Source organism: Chelonoidis abingdonii, chromosome 20, assembly GCF_003597395.2.
Source record: "Chelonoidis abingdonii isolate Lonesome George chromosome 20, CheloAbing_2.0, whole genome shotgun sequence".
Lineage (NCBI taxonomy): Eukaryota > Metazoa > Chordata > Testudines > Testudinidae > Chelonoidis > Chelonoidis abingdonii.
This window is the reverse complement of record NC_133788.1, coordinates 5,669,951-5,691,371: the sequence shown is the minus strand read 5'-3', so window position 1 is coordinate 5,691,371 and position 21,421 is coordinate 5,669,951. Positions and strand designations below refer to the sequence as shown.

At 51.6% G+C, this 21,421-nt stretch overlaps 1 protein-coding gene across 3 annotated transcripts in view; it reads right to left on the bottom strand.

Moving 5' to 3' along the window:
- The window catches only part of LOC116823462 (ras GTPase-activating protein 4-like), a 49,997-nt gene that overhangs the window by 24,171 nt on the left and 4,405 nt on the right, over window positions 1-21,421 (bottom strand). For all 3 annotated transcript variants that reach the window (XM_032778017.2, XM_032778018.2, XM_032778019.2), the window contains exons 2-5: window positions 9,919-9,975; window positions 7,682-7,795; window positions 4,852-4,913; window positions 2,398-2,527 (exon numbers count right to left, since the gene is read on the bottom strand). In XM_032778017.2, coding sequence (XP_032633908.1) covers window positions 2,398-2,527; window positions 4,852-4,913; window positions 7,682-7,795; window positions 9,919-9,975 — 363 coding nt within the window. The remainder of the gene's footprint in view (window positions 1-2,397; window positions 2,528-4,851; window positions 4,914-7,681; window positions 7,796-9,918; window positions 9,976-21,421) is intronic.

The window sequence follows — 21,421 nt, the reverse complement described above, 5'->3', positions numbered from 1 at the left end:
CTGTCTGGCTTGGGAAAGCGGATTCCCTGCAGCTCCCCAGGGGTTTCTCCTCCCCCCTGTGCCTGGCTGACAGCACAGGCTGGGCCGCTTGGCTGCTCTGAGGGGGTGGACTAGAGTGGCCTCAAGGGCGCTCTGGCTGAACAGAGCGCTGGCTTCCCATCTGCACAGCCTTTGTGGGTCACAGAGCCCCGACTCGCTAATGCCTGGGCAGGCTGGTACCCTGGAACAAACACCAGCAGCAGCCGACACAGTCTCACCCATGCTGCAGCAGCAAGGCCCCCTCGCCAGCCTGGCACTGTCCGCAGGCCCCGAGCTTCACAGCCACACGGCTCTGCAATGGCAGACCCAGGGCCAGACAGGAAGCTGTCTCCAGGAGCGGAACCCAGGCCCCAGGGGAGGAAATGGTTACCCACAGACTGAACTGAGGAAGGAGAGGCCCGTCCTTGGGGGTCCTCACCTGGAGCCAGCGGGATGGATTTGGCCTTGCATTTTCGAGTCACCAAAAAGGTCTTGCACTCATCAGCCCATTACCCTGCCCCTGAGTGTCATCGCTGTGGAGTTAACCTGGGCTCTTTACCCAGGTGCTGCCCTCAGTCCCCCACCCATCCCTACACTAAACCCCCTCACAATTCCCTGGGAAAGCATCACAGAGCAGCTCAGCTCACTGCAGCGCTCAGAGCCATGGGACATGCCCCCAGGAATCCTAGAGACTCACCCCGGGGAGCACAGCCCCAGCGAGCACCCAGTAACTGGGGCTGGGCTGACCCGGGGCCCATCGCCTGGGCTAACTCTGCAATGAAGACGTCTCCTTTGTTCTGCATGGCACGAATCCTCCTCTCCCCAAGGCAGACGGGGCATCCCACGCCTCTGCCTGTCTGGGGGGACAGAGATTTCCCAACAGCCCCAGAGGATTGTACCCAGCTTGAGCACATGCAGCAGAGGGAGAATGGCAGGTGTCAGAGAAGGAAAATCCCCGGGCAGACATCCTGTCCATTCCCACTCTGCCAGGGCAGGCTCTTCCCTGGAAGACATCCCACCAGCGCTTTGGCCAGCCAGACTCCAGGATGTCTGAACCTACAGGGCTCCCATCACTTCTCTGGGGACCCTCTTCCACAGCCTAACGTCCAAGGGCAGGAAGCTTTGCCTGGTGTTCATCCCCTCCATCCTTTGGAGCTCCCTGAATAGTTCCTTTCTGTGCTGCCATGCACTCCTCCAAGCAGCGCCAGGCACCCCGGCCCCACCTAGTTGTTTTCTAGCCAAGGTAACCTTTAGGGCAAAACCAAGACAGTGGTTGCCCACTGGTGGCCCCCGCCTGCACCAAACTCTCACAAAGCCTGTCCCATTTGGAGCAGCAGGGGATCTTGAGACTCATTTAACAGGGGCCACGATGGAGGGAGCTCAGCTGGGTTTGCAGCCGGAGCTGCAGGGAAGATTAATGCCTCAGAGGCGGGCAGGAGAAATGCATTTTCAGTCTAGCACCTGCTATTCTGCCAGCTGCATCAGGGATTCCGATGTGCATTGTGTGCGCTGTGCACACAAGAACAGCCAGGATGGAGCAGACACAGGGTCCATCTTGCCCAGTGTCATGTCCCCAACTGGGGCCCGTAGCAGCCATTGCAGAGGCAGCGACAAGAGACCTGGAATGGAACAATCTGGCCCCAGGGGAAGTTTTCTCCCAGCCCCAGGCACTTACTGGTTGATCTATGGCTTGAAGCAGGAGGAGTTTTATCCTTTTTAATGCAACTTTCTCAATATCCAGATAAACATCTGATCCTTTCCCAAATCCTGTTAAGCAATTGGCCTCAGTGACATCCTGTGGTCATTAGTTCCACAGGCTAATTATACCCCGTGTAATAACAACACCTAGCTCCTATATAGCACTGTCATCAGCAGAGCTCAAAGGACTTTACAAAGGAGGTTGGTATACTTAGCTCCATTTTACAGATGGGGAAACGGAGGCATAGGGAGGGGAAGTGACTTGCTCAAGTTCACCCAGCAGGTCAGTGGCAAAGGTGGGAACAGAACTCAGGTCTCCTGAATCCCAGGCCAGTGTTCCAACCACTAGATCACACTGCCTTCCCTGTCCCTTTGTTCTTGTTTTATGGGCAAGGGTAAAAAGAAGAACCCCACTAACCTGGTATACACCACTTATTACCACACGCACCTCTGCGACAACCCCCGCCCCTACACACATACCCTTAAAGCCTTACTGGTACATTGCACTGACCTGGGGTTTAAAACAAACAAACAAACAAACACACACACACACACACACTCTCCTCCTTTCCAGGCCCCTGATCAGTTTCATTGCTTTTCTCTGGACTCTTCCTGGAGAGCAAAGGGGTGTTAGCAGCTTCTTCCCTGCAGGCTGGTCTCTGCTTTACTCCACCACCTTACCTGGCTTCAAATACGCTGCAGCGCAGCTTCCTCGCCGCATCGCTGCCCAGGATCTCGATCTGGAGGTGGATTTCCCCCTGCACCTCCTCATCGGGATCGATTTCGGTCAGGTTCAGCCATCCATTGTAGCCTAGACACAGAAAGAACAGCCGGTAGAGAAAGCTGCACATGCCCCCCTGCCACAGGTTTGTCTGGCCAGGCCCGTTTTCCACACAGGAAAGCAGGCGCAGGGAGCATAGGCAACTTACTGACGATCAATCAATGAAGCAGCGCCAGGGCCTGCAACAGAACCCAGACGCTCTGACATGCAGTTCGACTCTCTAACCACTAGGATGCACTCCTCAGGTCTCCAGCAAAACTGCCTGGATATTAATAACATCTCGCTCTTATGAGGGGTTTTCCCTCAGGAGATCTCAAAGCACTTCACAAGTTTTAATGCATTTCTCCTCCCAACAGCCCTGGGAGGCAGGGCCTGACTGTCATCCCCAGGGTACAGCTGGGGAACTGTAGAGAGGCATAGAGAGGCTAAGTGACTTGCCCAGAGTCACTCAAGAAGTCCGTGGCAGAGGAGGGACTTGACCATGAATGTCACAAGGCCTCACTAGACTAGTGCCCCAATCACTGACCCATCACAGTGCTGCACAGTCAGCTCACACTATCTCCCCCCACCCCCCAAGAGACTCGCTGACAGGGAATTTAGTGCTAGCAAAAGGCACCAGGCTTAGAGCCCAGAGTCGTCTCTCTACAGAGCTCTTCCCCCCCACCCCAGCAAGCCTCACACTGAACCCGGAGGAAGAGGAGATCTGGATCTCCAGGCCCACTCAGACCCCAGTTATCCCCACCACCGACACAGGCGCCCGTTACTGCGAGCAGCGGCTGGCGGTATGTGCCAGGCAGGCCCTGTCCCATAAGAACCAGGCCAGCAGCTCAGTTTGCAGGCGAGGCTGCCAAGCAGCCAAAGGGTAATAGTGTTCGGTCACTGCTGGCCTCGTAAACCAGCGGCCTGGCGGGGAAAAGGCGCTATATCGCGTTACAACCACCTGAGCCACCCAATGCCTCTCACTCCTAGGGGCAGCAGAGTGGGGTCCCTCTACCTGGATCTGTAGCCTCTCTGGTGTCTAAAAGAGCCAGATAGTCCCCAAGTCCTCACAAATCTGGATACAGCCTCCCATAGGGCAGCTCCCTTCCCTTCTGCAGCCTCCTCTGGCCTGGCCCCAGCTGCCCAGACAGACACACGCAGGAGGGAGGCAAGTGCAGAGTTCCCTCTCCCCGCCTCCTCTACCCATGCAGCATTCAATGCCCTTATCTAGCAGCTGGCTCAGCTGGGCAACAGTAAGCAGAGGACGCGAGCTGCCTACTCAAGGATGAGGGGACTCTGGCAGCCAGAGACCTGCATGACTCACCCCTGATAGAGGTGGGAGATTGAGTTCTGATAAGCCCCCCTCCGCCCCAGTGTTGGGTACCCCGAGGGCCTACGAATCCTTTTTTCCAGGAGGAAATACTCTACTCCCTCTTGGCGTGCACCCCTTTGATCCAGCCACTACCTCCAACACGGGCAGAATCATCAGGAGCACAGGATGGCTCCAGTTTGCATGGAGGGCTGGCAGATCACCTGTGAGCTCGTAACTTGCAGCTAGGCAGTACTCAGAATGGGGGGCGCTCTCTGCACAGACGGAGCAGGTAGAGGCATGGGAGCCTGCTGGAATGAGCAGCTACACTCCTGCAAACTAGCCCTTAGCGTATCCTCTCTGAGTCCCTGCAAAGGCTGCTATTGCTACAGCACTTCGGGGGATAGAGATCACACTCACCGACAAAGCACAATGCGAGACGGTGCATTGGGACCCAGGCTGAACTGATCTGGGGCAGCATCTTGCAGACAGACACTTTGCATGCAGTGATAATTTGTCACTGAACACAGCCGCACGTGGCTTAGAGACTGCGCTAGAACACAGACTGCACTGATTTACAGGGGGACTGGAATGAGTGACAGCCTAAACCCCAAATCAAGTGTCATTGCATTTGCCACACCCGTTTCCCGAGGCATTGTACCCTGTGCAGTCCCGCTATTGGGGATGCAGTGGCATTATGCAGCGTTGACAGGTTGTTGGTTTAACTCCCACCTAGGGGTTGGGGCAGTAGAGGGGTCGTAGTGCTAGAGGGTTCAAATCTACCCTCAGATGCAACCAGGTAAGTCTGTCGCTTTTGACGGGGCTGCGCAAATGGCAGGGGAGAAGCTGCAAGAGAAATTCTGGCTGGCTCAAGACCGCGCTCGGCTTTGGGGTCAAGTCTTGCTCGTTTCCACTGGTGCAATCTCCCTGAAGCAGCTCTACAAGCTGCTTTCCATCGTCAGCTCACCCGGGAACAGGACTGTGCTGTTTCACGCCTGGCAGCATGCACAGCTGTACGTAGAAACCAAACCCGGTCAGACTCCGCTGGAGCGAGAATCTGCCTTACCCTTCGGATGCGCAGTCAGCAAGTCCCGAGTGACACAGACTTTCCCGATAACATCGTCGCGGCTGGGGAGACAAAACAAAAGCGCCTCGCAGTGCAGGGGCCGAGCCAATGTAAAACCTCAACACGCCAAACCCCTGCAAACATCTGGTTCAAATGCCCAGGTCGGAGCCTGAACCCATGGTTCTGATTCACGGATGGAGATAGCTTGCTTTCTGGTTCACACATGGACAAGATTTTGGCATAACCTACCCCAACCCACAGCCTCAATTACCTAAGCCTGTGAGGACGTCCCAATGGACTTCAGTAGGACAAACACATGTTTATGTACAGTCCTGAATTGGGGCTATACCCCTGCTTTGGTCTCAAACCCAAGCCCCATTCATCCAACCTACTTCCAAACAGCACTTTCCATCAGCAGGTCTCAAAGCTTTACAGAGCAGGTCAGTATCATTATCACTATTGCACAGATAGGGAAACTGAGGCACAGAGTGGGGCAGGGACTTGGTCAAGGTCAGCCAATTGCAGAGCTGGGAACAGAACCCAGGTCTCCCAAATCCCTGCGCTGTGCTCCACCCACTAGGCCAGGCTTCTTCCCCATACCAGCCTGCCCAGGATGCAGCCTCCTTGGCTCATTCATACGCAGCGCAATTTCCCCTTTGAAGAGCCCAATCCAGAGAGATGTGGAAACTCTGCAGCTCCCTGGGAACCCCTCTTAGCCTGTTGGGATCAGTTTCAGAGAGACGCTGCTGGGCAGCCAGCCAAGCTGGTCACCTGAGCAAGTGGCCTCCCCCTTCCTGTTTATGAAGACCTGCTTTTTGCTGCTTCCCGGCTCCTCGCGGGGGTGAAGTCAGGGCGGAGGGGGCAGTCCTTTTCCGGTTAGCTTGACTAAGCTTCCTGATCCATATTTGCTTGCGATGCTCGGTGTGCGGGGACTCCATCACTCCCCAACCCCCCCACGGCGCACGCATGTATGCACACACGCGCTCTCAGGCACCAGCACTGCACCACAGCAATGACTAGAGGCTGGCAAGATGGCATCAGTGCTGCTGCTGGAATGAGGAAACCGAGGCACTGAGTGGGGATGTGACTTGCCCAAGGTCACCCAGTGAGAACTGAGACCCAGCCCAGTGTTCTATCCATTGGAACACACTGCCTCCCTCAATCCTGCCAGAGGCGTCCAACAAGCTGCTTTAGAAAGGCTGCTAATCGAGAACGTGGCAGCCCGTCGAAATTATTCTTCCCCTGTGCTGTGGGCACAACGTGTGTGTTACTGTAGGGTCAGCGGGGAGTGTGATTGCTGCACAAGCTGGTTTGCTACTGTGTGGCAGCTGCCACTGCACACATTGTTGTGTTGCTGGCAGGTGTGAGGTGCAATTCTCATCTTGAATCCTTTGTTGTGAGAACTAAATTCCCATAAAAAAAAAAAGTTACACACACTTGGCAAATTCCACATGTGCGCGCACACAAAGGCGGGACCCATGAGCTGACAGTCCCTATCTGCACCCTCTAGGTCTGAATGGCTTCTCCTCCTCCATTCCCACTTGATTGTGTCCACTCATGCATCAAGCGGACAAGGGGTTTCCTCTTCCACATTATGCCCAAGACAGGGAAGGCCTTAAATTCCTACTGACCCTACTAGAAGTAAGGATGTTTTCATTCCTAGGCAGCTTTGGGGCCCGGTAGCTGAAAGCAAGGGATTCACACGAAGCCCCTCAATTTGCAGGACAGCCCTGATGCACATTCCCCCCACTGAGGTCACTGAAATGAGGATCTGGCCCCGAGGCGGCTGGTAGTTCTTAGTCCAGCCCAGAAATCACTGCAGTGGAAATGCCCTGACCATCTTCAACTGCAATGGACTAGGGAAGAGAAATGACTGATCTGTGTTTGACTTGGTGGGTTCCGCTGACCCCCTCTGAGAAGGACAGGTGGAAAAAGATCCAAATAAAATTGAAGCCAGGAGAGACCAAACCCTCAGCACCATCACTGTGGAAAAACAGTCGTTTTAGAACCTTCCACTGCTTAATTCACAAGCTGCCTTCAGTGCTGAATAGGCCAGCATGTGTCTGTGACTGCCATGGGGTATTCGACCAGTCTCCCTCAGCCCAGGAGACCCCTCCTCCTGCTGGAATCCTCGGCTCCATGGAGAAGGACTGCTCAAAGGAAACTCCCCCGCGTCCTTTGCAAACTCAGCTGGCGTGAGCAGCCGCAGCAGGGAAGTGCGTGGTGCCTACAGGAGGTGCAGGGTGGGCACCCTGCAGTGGTGCACACCCTGCAGTGGTGCCTGTGAGAGAGGCATGTAAAACAGGGCATTTCCACTGCAGGAATTTCTGGGCTGGACTAAGAACTGCCAGCCGCCTCGGGGCCAGATCCCCCAGCCACAGACACATGCTGGCCTATTCAGCACTGAGAGCAGCTTGTGAATTAAGCAGTGGAAGGTTCTGAAACGACTGTTTTTCCACAGTGTGGCTAAGGGACTGCGGATACCTGAGGGTGGGGGTGGGGTTCAATGGCCTGAGTCCCTGTGTGACCTTGGGCAAGTCACTTGATCTCTGTGCCTCAGTTTCCCATCTGTTAAAGAAGGGGTAACAGCACTTCCTGGGTGGTGTCTGTTTGGAGTGTAAGCTAGTTAGGGCAGGGGTGGTAAGTACAGGGTCTAGCTCAGTGGGGGTGCTCCTGGTGCTACTATCCTACAAACAAACAATACTAATGTCTAGAGAGATCTGCCATGGATACAGCCCAAGGCTGAAGTCTCATCCTGGGGAGAGTCAGGGCTAACTCCTCTGAAGCCAGCGGAGTGAGGAGAAGAGTTGGAGAGGCGTCTACACCATACCTGAGTGCATCTTCATCCATCACGTAAAAGGAGACGCTGTGGAAAGTGGGCGGCAGATGGACCTCATATTCCTCCCCCCAGAACGGGGATAGCGTCTTCCAGACCGTGGCCGTCCTGGAGGGAAGAGGGTCCCTTTAACCACAAGTCATTACCGGAAGCGTGGGTACCTGTCTCCCAAACAGTCATCCGCTCCTCATTGATATGTACCTCCTCTACACACCTACCCGAGGTCTTCTGCAGTAGACATCACAGTCGTTTCCAAGTGTTAGTATAGGGACAGTGAGACACCAGCTTCCCCATGCAACAAAGCCACACTTGAGGTGTTCTCCCAAGCTCTCCTGACCATTCATGGTCTGTCTATGCTACAGTGGCAGCCCAGGGTTAGGAGAACTTGAGTTAGCAGACCCTGAGTTCGTTAACCTGGGGTTTGAGCGTCTACACTCAGTTGTAACCGCAGGTTAGGAACTGTGGAGCCCTGGGTCCCAACCTGGGGCTCCAGTGAGGACACTGCCTTATGTGGGCCTGAGCCCACCACCCATCTCCCTGACTTCCTAGCATTCTCCCAAAAACGTGGCCACTCTAGCCCTTTGTTCATGGTGCAGTGGGGGAAAACTTGACTGTCCAGAGGACAAAGAAAGTTGGCCCGTGGGATTGTGGGATACTTTTGACGAATTCCCAGAGTATGAGTCCAGAGGGGCTGCATCTACACTGCAAAACTCAGGGCTTGAAACTTGGGTCCTGGCTTGATTCAGGTTCAGCCCCTTCGCCCTCCAGGGGTCCTGGGTCTGAGCCCAAGGTTAGTGCGATGTGTGTGTGGACGGAAGGGAGGTTAGACTTGAGCCTGTGTTTGAACCCTGGGCTCACACTGCAGTGTAGACATAGCCTCAGGGACCCAGGGAACTTCTCCATAGTAGTGTGTCCTAGTCAGACTGCAGTTCCCCCTGAACTTTCATTTGGATACACTAAGGGCTCTCAACCTGGGGGTCAAAATCAGGTTTTAGCAGAGTATGCCGAGCAGCTCTCTCTTTATGGTTAGATGAGCTTAAAGGAGTGGGAGGATCCTGAAACTTCTCTCTATTGTAATCACAGCGTGGACATATCTGAGAACCATCAGATGACCACCTTCTGACTCACCTTCTGTCCTAAGCCACACTCCAAAGCTAACAGCTTTCGGTCACTACTAACCTGGGGCTGGGGATTCAGATCAGCAACCTTGTAGCAAAAGGATTTGTGTGTGAGTAGCAGCCTCCTGTCTACACCAGTTAAAAATAAATAAAGAGCTATTACATTTTAAAAGGCAAACACATACTAAAGTCCTAGTGCAGACAGGGTGAGCTGTAGCTCTAATATGGGTTAGCGGGTCCGGATCCCAGTGCAGAGCCAAGATAGCTGGTTGAACTTAACTCTAACATGTTTTAAACTTGTCCAGTCTACACTAGCATTCTATCACCGGTTAGCGATTATACTCAAAAAGCACACATTTCAGCCTTTAGCGCCGGGTCATCATGGATCGCTGGGAAACAAAACCATCAAGCTCACGCCAGCTCTGCTCCGAACACAGGAGAATAAAAAGCAATGTCTGCTAGAGAGGATATGAGACAAAACAGGAGATGGGAAATAGCTTTTCTGATAGCTCCTTCTTGTTTACAGAGCCAGCTTGGGAGGGAACAAGTTGAAAATCAAATCTAACAGCTTTGAAGAAAAAAAAAAAAAAAAAAGGGGGTGGGGGAGTTGACAGTTCTACCAGCTGTTCCAAAATCAACATGACATTAATCTCTAATCAGAAGGAGGAAAAATTCATAACCTCCCTAATGGTCATTTCGCATGGAAAGGAAACCTCTCTCTGATCACTGGCTCCTAACATCCTAAAGCTACAGCAAACTTTTTTTTATATATGGCAAATGTTGTAAACTGCGCCAAGCTGCACGGAGCTCGGGATTAGTCCCTCGCTGGCTTTTCAAGTTTTGGAATATACAAGATGATCACATGGAACACGCATTCTAGATGTGCAGAAGAAATCAGCGTTTGCTCCAGGGAGCATTTTGAAGGGAAAAAAAACAACAACAAAAAAAAGCCAACCCATGACCCCAGATCCTTAGAGATGTAAACAGGCCTAGCTTCATTGAAGTCAGCAGAGCCAAGCGGATTTACACCAACTGGGAATAGAGTCTGCACAGAGAGAGAGCACAAGACCATGTGAACGAGCATTAGAGTGCGCAAGCCGATGAGTCCGTTACCTGATGATAGCTTCATTGTCGATTTTCACGATGCAGTAAGGGTCACTGCTGCCCGTGCTGCAAAACAAATACAAAATGCCTATGTTAGCACAGACTTCACTGCCCAAGGAATTTCTAACCACAGTTACTACAACGGAAAGGCGGCACCCAACTTTCATTCTTCAGTCACAATGGCCTTTCCCTCCTATGCAAGTCACGGTCCACTCGTCTAAGGGTGCGGCTCTCCTGCAAAATAACACCAGGGCAGCACGTCTCAGAGCCCAGATCTACAGACTTGGACTCATGCTACGGCTTTAAAAAGATCAGTGTAGACATTCCCCCTCAGACTGGAGTTTGGGCTCTGAAACCTGGCGAGGTTAAGGGAGGGGAAGCGTCTCAGAGCCCATGCAGGAACCCCTGCATGCCCGTCTTCAGCACCAAAGCCTGAGCTTGTAGGCCTGAGCTCCGAGATTCATGGCTGGGTGGTTTATTTTCCAGCGTAGACGTATCCTTAGAGTGCTAGCAGCAGGCTTCCAGAGGCATGTTGTGTCAGGGGATGAAATGGTTTATTGGTTTTTGTGGAGTTTTTTAATCTCATGACTTTCTCGAGGCCTGACTCATGGTTTTTGAATGCTCACAGTCGGCAGTTCTGGGCCTCTAAGGAAGGGCTGATACAATCACACAGCAAGTATCAGCTCTTTTTTGGGACAGCGAGAGGTAAAATCTATTTACTGCCTTCCCTGCTATACCCACGCTTCCCGGCTTCAGAACAGCTCTTCTAGACCTGACCTTAGCAGGGGGATCTAGGTCCTACTGCGATGCAAATAATAAATAAACTAATCGGAGCAGCTCAGACAGGCTATTTCTCAGAGACCCAAATGGAACAGGCATGTCAGCGAGGCACGAGCCATTGGCACTCGAAGAGTCCTGTAAACCAATGGAAGTAAGTGGTGGATTCTCCATCTCTGACGTCTCCAAATCAAGACTGGTGCCATTCTGGAGGCTTTTGTCAAACACAAAGTACTAGGTGAAAAAAAACTGGCTTGTGTAGGTCAGACTACCCGGTTCAATGGGACATTCTGGCCTTAGAAATCTATGCAAGCACTGTCACCCGACAGGATCTGGACTGAACAGAAATCAGAATGGATCCAGGATGGGGGATGGTCAGGCACTAAGGAAATAAATCTCAGACCCTGGCTTCCTTGTAAACACAGAGGTGCCTGGCTGGGAATCTCTGTCCTTCTGGCTGCCAAGGAGTTTTCTTTTTTCCAAAACAGGGGAGGAAAACCCCTGACTCTATCACCAGATCTGAGCACGTCCAACTTCCCCCATCAGGCGCTGGCACTTGAGTCAGAGAGTGATTTCGTGCTGCTGGAGATGCAGCTGTTTCCTGCAGTGGCAAGGTGACCAAAAGGAGAGAGAGAGCCAACTCCAGCCCAGTTGGACCCAGCCCAGCTCCCCCACGCCACCAGCCGGGTCCTTCCTCTCCTTCCCCCACTGGGCAAACTGCATGGGGAAGTTAAGATCTGTGATATTTCCTTGACTTTACCTTGAGCCAACATTGAACCCAGGTGTCCTGAGAACTAACTCCAAGAGGCCCAGCATCACCCCTCATCACCCCCAATGTTCTCAGTCTGGCATATGGGTCCCGTAGCACATTCAACTACTCTCCACCCATGTCCCACACATGTTCCTAACAGCCACAAAAACACCTGTAGCTCTCCGGGGATGGGCTTTAGGTGGCTTTCTGCACGTCCTGGAGGAGGGACATCCTTATGCCCTGAAGAAGGAAGTCCCAGTGGTCTCGGTTTGGGTTCCCAGCCAGGAAGACACACTGACCTGGTGCTGACCTGACAACCCAAAACTTCTGGAGTTAGGTGGTGCTGGCCTGAAAGCAACTTCTAGGTCAAGAAATAGACTAGATCGGGGTGGGCAACCTATGGCACGGGTGCCGAAGGTGGCACGTGAGCCGATTTTCAGTGGCACTCACACTGCCCGGGTCCTGGCCACCAGTCCAGGGGAACACTGCATTTTAAATTTTAAAATTTAAATGAAGCTTCTTAAACATTTTGAAAACCTTATTTACTTTACATACAACAACAACAGTTAAGTTATGTATTATAGACTTGTAGAAAGAGATCTTCTAAAAATGTTTCACTGGCATGTGAAGCCTTAAATCAGAGTCAATAAATGAAGACTCAGCACAGCACTTCTGAAAGGCTGCTGACCCTTAGACTAGATCCTTCTGGCACATGGACTCAAGGCCTTTAACGCACAGAACTCAAAAGGGAAAAAAGATCACCAACCAGCACAAGCAGCTGCCAGAAAACCAGCCAGAATTCCCACTCAACAGATCAGCACAGGGGGAAAGACAGCCCACCACAGTGGCTTCAAGGGTTGAGTTTTCAGGTAGGTCCTTACCCCAACTCTGCTGCAGATATCCAGTCAAAACAATTTGCTTAGGACTAAATGCTCTTCATTAGGAAAGGGACATGGCATGAACCTACCAGCCCACAAACAAAAGGCTGTCTAGCTCAGAGGAAGCGGAAGAGGAGAAAAGACCTTTCGTGCCTTGGCCACTGGCTCACAGATGCCCAGATCAGGACTGACTGAAAGCCACTCCCATTTGACAGCTGCATGGGCCCCTCTGATCAATGGAGCCGAGGATCTCCTCCAAGCTGTATTTGACCCATGGATGGTGGGATTTCATTGCACAAGCACGTCCAGAAGTTATTCTGCAAGACTGCTCTGGTGACCTACAGCTACGTGGGGAATCCCAGGCAGATTCTGCATCCAGCCTGCTCTGTGGCAAAGTCCTCAGATGGCCTTATGCAAACCCAGCCCAATGGGGTCTTTGGCGACAGGCTGCAGATCCATGGGCTAATGCTGGATTCCTCCCAGCTCTGGGTTAAGTAGAACTCAGTTCAGCCTTGGACTGAGCTTGGTGATCTCATGACAGCCTGTGCACCGTCCTCTGTTTCCCAGCACAACTCTGCCTCTGTCTGCCCTGGGACTGGAAAGGGCATTCGAGCTGCCAGGGGACTGGGTTCAAAACATGGCTCTTTAAAGAGGTGTGGACACTGACTCCATCTTCTCAAAGGGCATCCCTGTGCTGCAAGCAGCAGCGCCTCCTTCTCACCCCCACCAGGCAGCTACAGCTCCCCCACACCACACCCTCTCCTGCAGGTTGCCTCTCCACCAACCAAGCAGGGAGGGGAGCAGATCTAGACAAGGTGGTAAAGAGGCTGGTGCCACCCCACTCCCACCATCACGGCCAAGGGGAGAGATTCCCATAAGGGTGTAGCACAGCCAAGGAGGGGAAGAGTTTGGGGGAGCCAGCATAGGTGCCCAGATACCATGGTGATGGTCACTGGACAGAAGAGGCACATGCTATGGGCCTGACCCAAAGCCCATTGAAGTCGATGAGCTTTGAATCAGGCCTATTACAGGGTCTTGGCAGGGAGAAATCAGGTGGAAAGAGCCACGTGTCCCGGTGTGCTGGACATAGTCGCCCAAAGGGAGGCTAGAGGTCAGAGTTAGGGTCCTGCTTTGAGGGGGAGGTGGGGTGAGGAGACCCCCCCCACACACACACACAGCTACGCAGCACCGGAATGGCTTGGGGCCTGGAGCCGGAAAAAAGCAGGGAAAGGCCAGTGGTAAATGTAGCCTCTTTGTCACATTTGCTGTTTCAATGAAACTTTCCAATCAAAGGAAGGAACGGGGGTGGGGGGGACCCAAACACGGCATTCTGCAGAACTGTCTTAATGATTTGCAGCCGGAGCAACAATTCCCCGGCCAGCGGAAAGGTTAATTCTGCCAAGGACCGTTAAGTGGCTGATTGATAGACTAAAAACAAACATTAGTTGCATGGCCGCAAACTGCAGGCAGGGCTCAGGCCTCTGCTCTTATGCTGGGTTCAGTTTTCTGCCCTCAGGCGCTGTCTGTCACAAACCTGCTCCCCAGAATAGCAAGAGCAGCCGCCTGGGGGAGAAGGAATGGGAGGGCCTGTAGTCAGAGCGCTACAAGAACCCACATCAGTTCAGCAAGACTGGTCTGGCAGCAGTCATGGTGGAAGCCTGAAGACAGACAGCTCGCAGGTTCTGGTGGCCATTTTCAGTACCGTACGAATCAGTGGGGCAGGGAGAGCCGTCGCTTGCACCTGCGCCACTGAGCTGGGCATGGTCCTAGAGCAGCGGTGGGTAGCCATGGGTTTAGTCTTACTGCCATTTCGTTTCCTCATCTGTTTAGCAGGTTTGGTGCTTCACACCCATCTCACAGCAGGGTGGGGCGGCTGAATGTAGCAGGGCACCATTTTCAACTCCTTGCCTGAAGTTGCAACAGCTACATTTGTACTGAGGCACCCATGGTTTGGGTACCTATGTGTCACTTTAGATAATGAAATGATTAAACTGTGGAACTCACTGCTACATGAAATCACTGAGGCCTAGACTGAAAGGGATTGAATATTAGCATGGATAAGTAAAAAAAAAAAAAATTCTGAAAGTATCTAACCATTAGACCACGATGAGACCTAATATGGGGATAGATTTCCCCACATCTGCTACTGTGGGCCTCTTTCTTACACTTTCGTCTGAAGCATCTGGTACTGGTTAATGTCAGAGACAGGTTACTGGACTGGATGGACCAGCCTGGCAATGCCCATGTTCTTTCCAAAGCTGGCCTCTCAGATAAAATAACTGACCTTATTTATTTTAAAGAACGCTTCTTTTTGTCCTGTTACCAGCACCATTTTCTCTGCTACCGCCTCACTTACATTCTCTGTTATTATTTGACAACACATTTTCCAACGCAATTTCATTTTACGGGGAGCTGATAATTTGAATCTGTGTTTTTCGCTGGAAGGAATTTCAGGTTGCTAAGAAAGTGTTTCTCTCAGCATTTCAATGAGCTACAACTGCATTCTGGACAGGTTTTAAAATGAAATCAGTGGATCAAATTCTGTTAAATATATGCCACTGCTAACAATAGTTTGTCTAAGGCAGGAAATGTTAAGTACATAGGGAATACATGTAGGGAATGTCAAATATGGACAAGCTAGTCTGTAAATTGTTTCTTTACATTCTCCAGGTTAGATATTAAGGACTAGCTCCTAGCTGGTACAAACCAGTGTAGCTTTATTGAGGCCAATGGGGCTGTATCAATTTACTTCATCTAAGCGTCCCCTGATTTAGGGACGGACACTTAGAATCATGATTCTAAGTGTCCGTCCCTAGATTGGGGTGGGCAAACTACGGCCTGGAGGCCGCATCAGGCCCTTCAGATGTTTTAATCCAGCCCTTGAGCTGCCCGTATCAAATCTTTTGTTTCAACAACCGTGAAACTAAATTAGTAAATATGATCATATTTATGATATCAAAGCCAAAACAAGTGTCCACATGAAACAAGAACATGGAAATCAACCCCTCCATTTCAATGCCACCCCATTTTGAAATTTTTTCCATTGAGAGTTGTGTCAAGATCAACATTCTCTCACTAATCATTCTGATTTCAACACAATGGCATTTTCCAACTCTTCCAATGTTTCTCGGCCAGTGCCAACAACAAATCAATCAGGCAGTCCTGGGAACCATTCGGCTCACTGCTCCAGAGAACAGAGGAGAGGAAGGATGGTTCAGCGGTTATGGTGCTAGCTGGAGACCTGAGTTCAACTCCCCGTGAAACCTTAGGCAAGTCATGGCCTTACGCTACGGTGCTTAGGGTGTGAAAAATTCCAACCTAACCCCCAGTGTAGGCGTGGCTAAATCTATGGAAAATTCTCCTCATGACCTAGGCTCTGTCTACACTGTGCCACAGCATGAACTACGGAGGTGTAAACTGCAGAGAGCACCAAAGAGGTGCACTCTAACTGCCCTGGGAGAACACTGCTTGCATCAACGGCAAGGTACCTACTTCACATTAACCCTTAGCTACCACTGCTTGGAGAGGCAGCTTCCTACAGCAACAGGAAAAACCCTTCCACTGGGGTAGGGGCCATATAAGCACCTCAGAAAGATCCTGGTTGAACAGGCACTTCATCTGAATGGAGGAAAGCAATCCAGAAACAGGTTGCTGCAGAACAAGGTAGCACCTGACCTAAGGTAGCAGGAGGGAGGCCATTTCTAGGCTTCCTCCCAGCAGGTTTTAACGTCCCATTGTTTATGGGAAGCCACAGATCCTTAGGGGAGGCTGACAGTTTTATAATGAAATGCCAAGGTTGAGTTGTGTGCATAGCTTGTGGTGCTGGAAACTTCCCGTTCTGGTGGTTTGTTAATCATTGCTGAAGCTAAATGACCCAGGACTTCTGGCTGAGGCTGGAAATCAAAGCACCACTAAAAAGGTGGTAGTGGCTCCTTTTGCCTTGATGGATTTTCCACCATTAACTCTTAGGATGCTGGTGTTTCCCTGACTGCCAGGAGGATGGCTGCTTAACAAGACAAAGGAGCAGTCCTAAAATAATAGCGTCATATTTTCTTTATATGGCCCCAAAGCCCCCTGACATACCAAGAAAACAGAATTAAAACCAGGTTAAAGGGAGCAGAAGCAGCAGCCACCACCTGCCAAGGGACATGAAACTGAAGCTCTGCCCTCTCTTTGCGATGGATGTAGAAGGCCTAAAGGGGGTTTCTAGGTGGTTTTTTACCTTGGCAATGTCAAATCTTGTCTTCCCTGTTTTAGCAAACATGGATAGGCCTTCCTGGACTGCAGTCATACCTTTGCTTGCAATGGAGGCTTGCTACAAAACTCATCATCCCAGGGTGCCCCCCCCGGCATCACGATGTTGCCACCTCAGTTGCCACAAGGAGCTTCGGCCTACTTTGGACATAGAGGCAACTTGACGTCCGGCCAAGCCAGTTTAAAGCATTCAACCCCTTCCGGGATTACACAGTACCTTAGTCTTCAAGCAACATCCGAACAAGAGGCTCCAGTCTCACAGGACTCTGCCTTCGGCCCCCTTCCGTACAGGTGGGCTCCCAGCAGCAAAGGCCTGCCCCAGTCTACCTATTGTGGGTCCTTCTGCTGGCTCCTTCACAGCTTTCTAGCGAGGTTCTGGCTGCATTTCCCTCCACATCTCCTCAGATTTGCACCCGCTATCTGTAGCCCCCACAAACTCGCAAAGCCTCCCTGTCATCTTCCTCCCAGCACTGGCCAAGAGAGCCATCCACAGGAACAGGAGGAGGAGGAGGAGGAGGAACCTGGATGGGGGGCTTGCTCTGTGACTGTGGATACTGCTTCTGGCTCGTCGTGTCACGTCTTCAGGCAGAGTCTGGTTGGGCAGGTGGTGTCCACTGGCTCCTCAGACTCCTTCGAGGAACTGTGGGGGCTGTATGGGGTTCCCCTTGACCCACACCCCCATCCTTCTTTTCTTGTGGTTTTTTGGGTCCCAACGCCATAACCGTTTGACAGCTGGGTGTTGTGGTTCTTCCCCATCGGCTCTTCAACCGATGGGGAGGAACCACAAAGCCCAGGTTGCAGCCTGCTGTCCCACTGACTTACAGCCAGAGTCCGGGCTCCAGTCAACTCAGCCATTGGGTCACGTCTACCCTCCCCTCAAGGGCCTCGGGCAGGTCAGAGTCCTCAGCCAGTGCCTAGCTTGCTCAGTTAGCTTCTTGTCTCCTTGCGGAGAAGCCTCAGTTCTGTCCTCCCCAGCTAGCTACCAACTGCTGGGCTCTCTGCTCTCCCTGGCTGCCCTCATTCCCCAGGGCTAACCACAAGAGACTCTCCCCCCTCCTCCCAATCAGCTTTTCTCTCAGCTGCTCTAGCCTGCATGCCCATGATGCCCCAGCAAATTTTGGCAGCCTTCCCCCAGAAACTCCTTCCCCACTTCTTCCTCCTCCTTTCAAGTCCCACACCTTGCACAAAGCTAGCGGGACAGGGCTAAGCGAACAGGACTGACTGGTCCAGGCATCCTGGCCTGTTGCAGTGTACCCCCGGGGACTCCCACATCTTCACTAGGACCACGTCTACACAAAGAAAAGGGGTTTTTTAATGCCTTCGCCAGTACTTATCAAATCCTAGTGTAGAGAGAGCAAGTTGTCGTGTTAGCAGGGTTTGCTTCAGCCTGTTCATCTATGTTAAAACTCAGCGTAGATAGGGCAAGTTGCAGATTTTATAACACATGTTAATTAACATGTAGCAAAAAGACACTGTTCCCCCTAGTGTGCGTACACATAGTCAGTGTCTTCTAGAAAGATGGAGGCAGGGAGACTTTTGATGTAGAAAAATCCATACAAAAAAATTAAGAAAAAAACCTGAAAGTTAAATAATCAAAAAGTAGTAAGTAAGAGCTCACACTGAGCTCCTTGCACAGGAAGGACAGACAGAAACTAATCCAACTTGGCAAATCATTAAAAATGTACTAGCCAAGACACAGAATCTGCTTGCCCACCTTCTCTATGAAGATACCCAAGTTTTACTTGCCTTTTTCCACTTTCTAGAACCACTATCTCCCATCAATTTTGCAAGCCTCGTCTGACAGACAGATATTTAAGCTGGGATAGAAACAAATAGTGACACGATCCACCCCTGTACACACAGGCTGAGCAGGGTGCAGGGCCTCACTCCACAGCACAGCTGCAGACTGACAAAAGCAGTCTAAAAACAAATCTAATCTCTGGGATTTCCAATGGAGCCTCAGGGAGTTGGGCACCTAACTCCTCTTTCGGAAAGCCCTGCCAAGGTGTCTCAAGTCACATGCAGAAGGACAGACAGACAGACTCTGGTGTCCGTGGAGGGCGAGATCATTTAAGAGTCAAGGGTCTTCAGACAGGAAGGGTAAGGGGCAGCATTGCCTAGTGGCAAGCACACATGGGTTCCTTTCTCAGTTCTGCTACTTGCTCCACAGCCTTGTGCAATACATTCCCAAACTGTGTGCCCCAGTTTCCCCATCTCTGTGAGAGTGGGGATATCTGCCTTCTCAGGAGATGGTGAGACTTAGTGCATTCATGTTTGTAAAGCACTCTGAAACCTTCAGGCGGAAGATGCAGTGAACTCCAAGGGCTACGACCGTAACCCAAGCTACTGGAAAACTCCAGCAGACAGAAACGGCCTTTGCTCAGATGAGACTCCAATATTGGTGTCTACATTTGTGCTAGCTAAGCACAAGGACGAAAGCTTTAGGCAAAACTGTACCTGAAGGCATCAGTATGACCCTGCCAGGACATCTGTCCATGGAAATAACCTATGACCCCTCCTGCAGAGGCCATCTCCTTGGGATTCAGAAGGGATATTCCTCCTCTCTAGCTCAGATGTACAAGCACAGTCTATAAAGGTGAAGTGACTCGCAGCCTGTATTCATGCCCCATCCTTGGCCAGGAACAAGGAGCAGGTACAGCAGAAAGGTAGAGTGGTGGAATATCATGGTCAACAAAACGGCTGCAGAAATTCTTCAGCTAACGCTCCACCTGAAACCTCCAGGGGGCCCCTCATCCCCTAGGAAAGAGCTGCTTGGAGTCTCCTAAGAATTAGCCCCATCCCTCTCTCCACACCCTGCTGCTCTGACCTCCTCCTTGCCAAGGGTTCCAAACCAAGGAACTGGTCAGAAGGGAAATACATACAGTGGCTCAACGTGGTCCCCATTCATCCTCAACGCAAACCCAACAAATCCATGCCCAGTCCAGTTCCACCAGCTGCAGAGGAGATACCCCAGGCACGATACAGCCTAGGAAAGCAGGAGAGGCTGCCAGCCAGGATTGCGATTCACTGGCAGAGCTGTGGAGGGTGTCAGGCGTGAGGCCTTGCAGCTCCACTTGCCCAGTCACCGGGCCGCCTGTGAGCACAGCTGAGCCTGAGATGACCACTCTGCCTGACTGGCCAAGGAAGCCAGCAAGCCTGCTGTTAAGCGCACCAGGTCTAACCGAGCTCTGGCTATTCTCCACACCTGCCTGCGGCTGTGACCTCTCCTGTGCTGGCCCTGCTCCTTGTTTGCTTCAGCCCTGATCCTGCCTTGTTCCCAGCCTTGCTCCTGCCCTGCTCAGTCCTGCTCACCTACTGGCCTCCTGACTCCTTCTCTAACCCCTGGCTTCGGTTCCTGAGTCCAGCTCTGATCCCTTGGCCCTGGTTATTGCATTCCTGACTCTGGCTCCTACTCCAACCATCAGGATTGATGGTCCACATCCCAGCTGATGACAGTGGGGAACCTGTACTGAACTGGAAGAGACAAGCTGCAGGTCACGACTGAGGTGCATTGTGGGGAGAGGCCCAGCATTAGATTAACAAAGGGTGCACTGCAGCTCAGGCTAGAACTGAACTGAGGTAGGGGACGCTCACAATCTGTCCGCGCTATTTCTGGTTGCTAGGAATCCCCCACTATCAAATGCCACTGAATCACCCACAATTAAACAATAAACAAATCGGCAGCTTGACTGCTTGGGAGAAGGACGCTTAACATTTCCCCAGGGGTGGGACGAATCATTTGCATGGATGCAGCATGTTATTACAAGCAGTCTAGAAACAGCTTCTTGAGAGGTGCCTTCCTGGTGAGCACCCAGATACTGCAAAAGGTAAGAAACCCAATCTCTTTAGGGGAGTCAGCTGGCGAGGGCTCCTGGCTGGCAAGGAGAGTCACTCTTCCCAGAACGGTCCACCCAGCACCAGGCCCTGGACCCAGCCCTTCTAGGAAAAAAAAACTTATTTCAGGTGCCAACCCAGGATGTACCAGAGCCAGAATGGAAAAACATGACTCAGGCACAGCCAGATCATTTAGGAGCATGCAAGGTCTGTCCTGGTTAAGCAGCAGCAAGTTGTAGACTCGCTCCACAAACGGGTTCTGCTGCCCAGCCTGCGTTTTGTCCAAATCCCTCTGTTAGGCCTGATCCAGAAAGACACCGAGAGCCAGCCACTCCAGCGATTGTGGATTTTTAACAGGGCCCATCGAAAGGACATTCAAGTGAGGCACCCAAAGATAGGGGCTGTGTTTGGAAACATGGACCTAAACTGAACTGATGCTGCACTGAAAACATGCCTGGTACACAGGACAGCATGCAGTGGGGTTTCCCTATAAACACATTACACATACAGAAACTCATTTCCTTCCTTGTCTTCCTAACATGTCATTAGATTATTGCAAGGGAGTGTCAAAAATCCAGTTCACTTGAGGCTGTTCATGGCTCTTTGCACAAAAAAACAAACAAAAACTATCTCCCTTAGCTCGGACCACAGTGGGGGAGAAAAATGAAAGGAGTCTGTTTCCCTCTGGCTTAGTCAGTTTCAAGTTCTCAGCCCAGGCAAGTCTGGGCTGCAAATGCTGCCAGGGGAGATTTGTGCTTGAAAATGACTTTTTCCATTGTTAAAATGGAGGTGAAAATTTGGGGCCAGGTTTAAGCATCTCTTGAAGAGAAGGTATTTGGGTTTGTTCAGATTCCTGCGGAAGCTGGATCCATGCACCGACTGGGTCTGATTCATATCTCACACCTGCTTCACACTGGGTAAATAGCTCACATCTACTGCAGTGTCAGAGGTGAATCAGACACACATATGGCACAGTTTCCATAAGTCATCCCTGCATTGTAGCCATCCTGAGTGCATA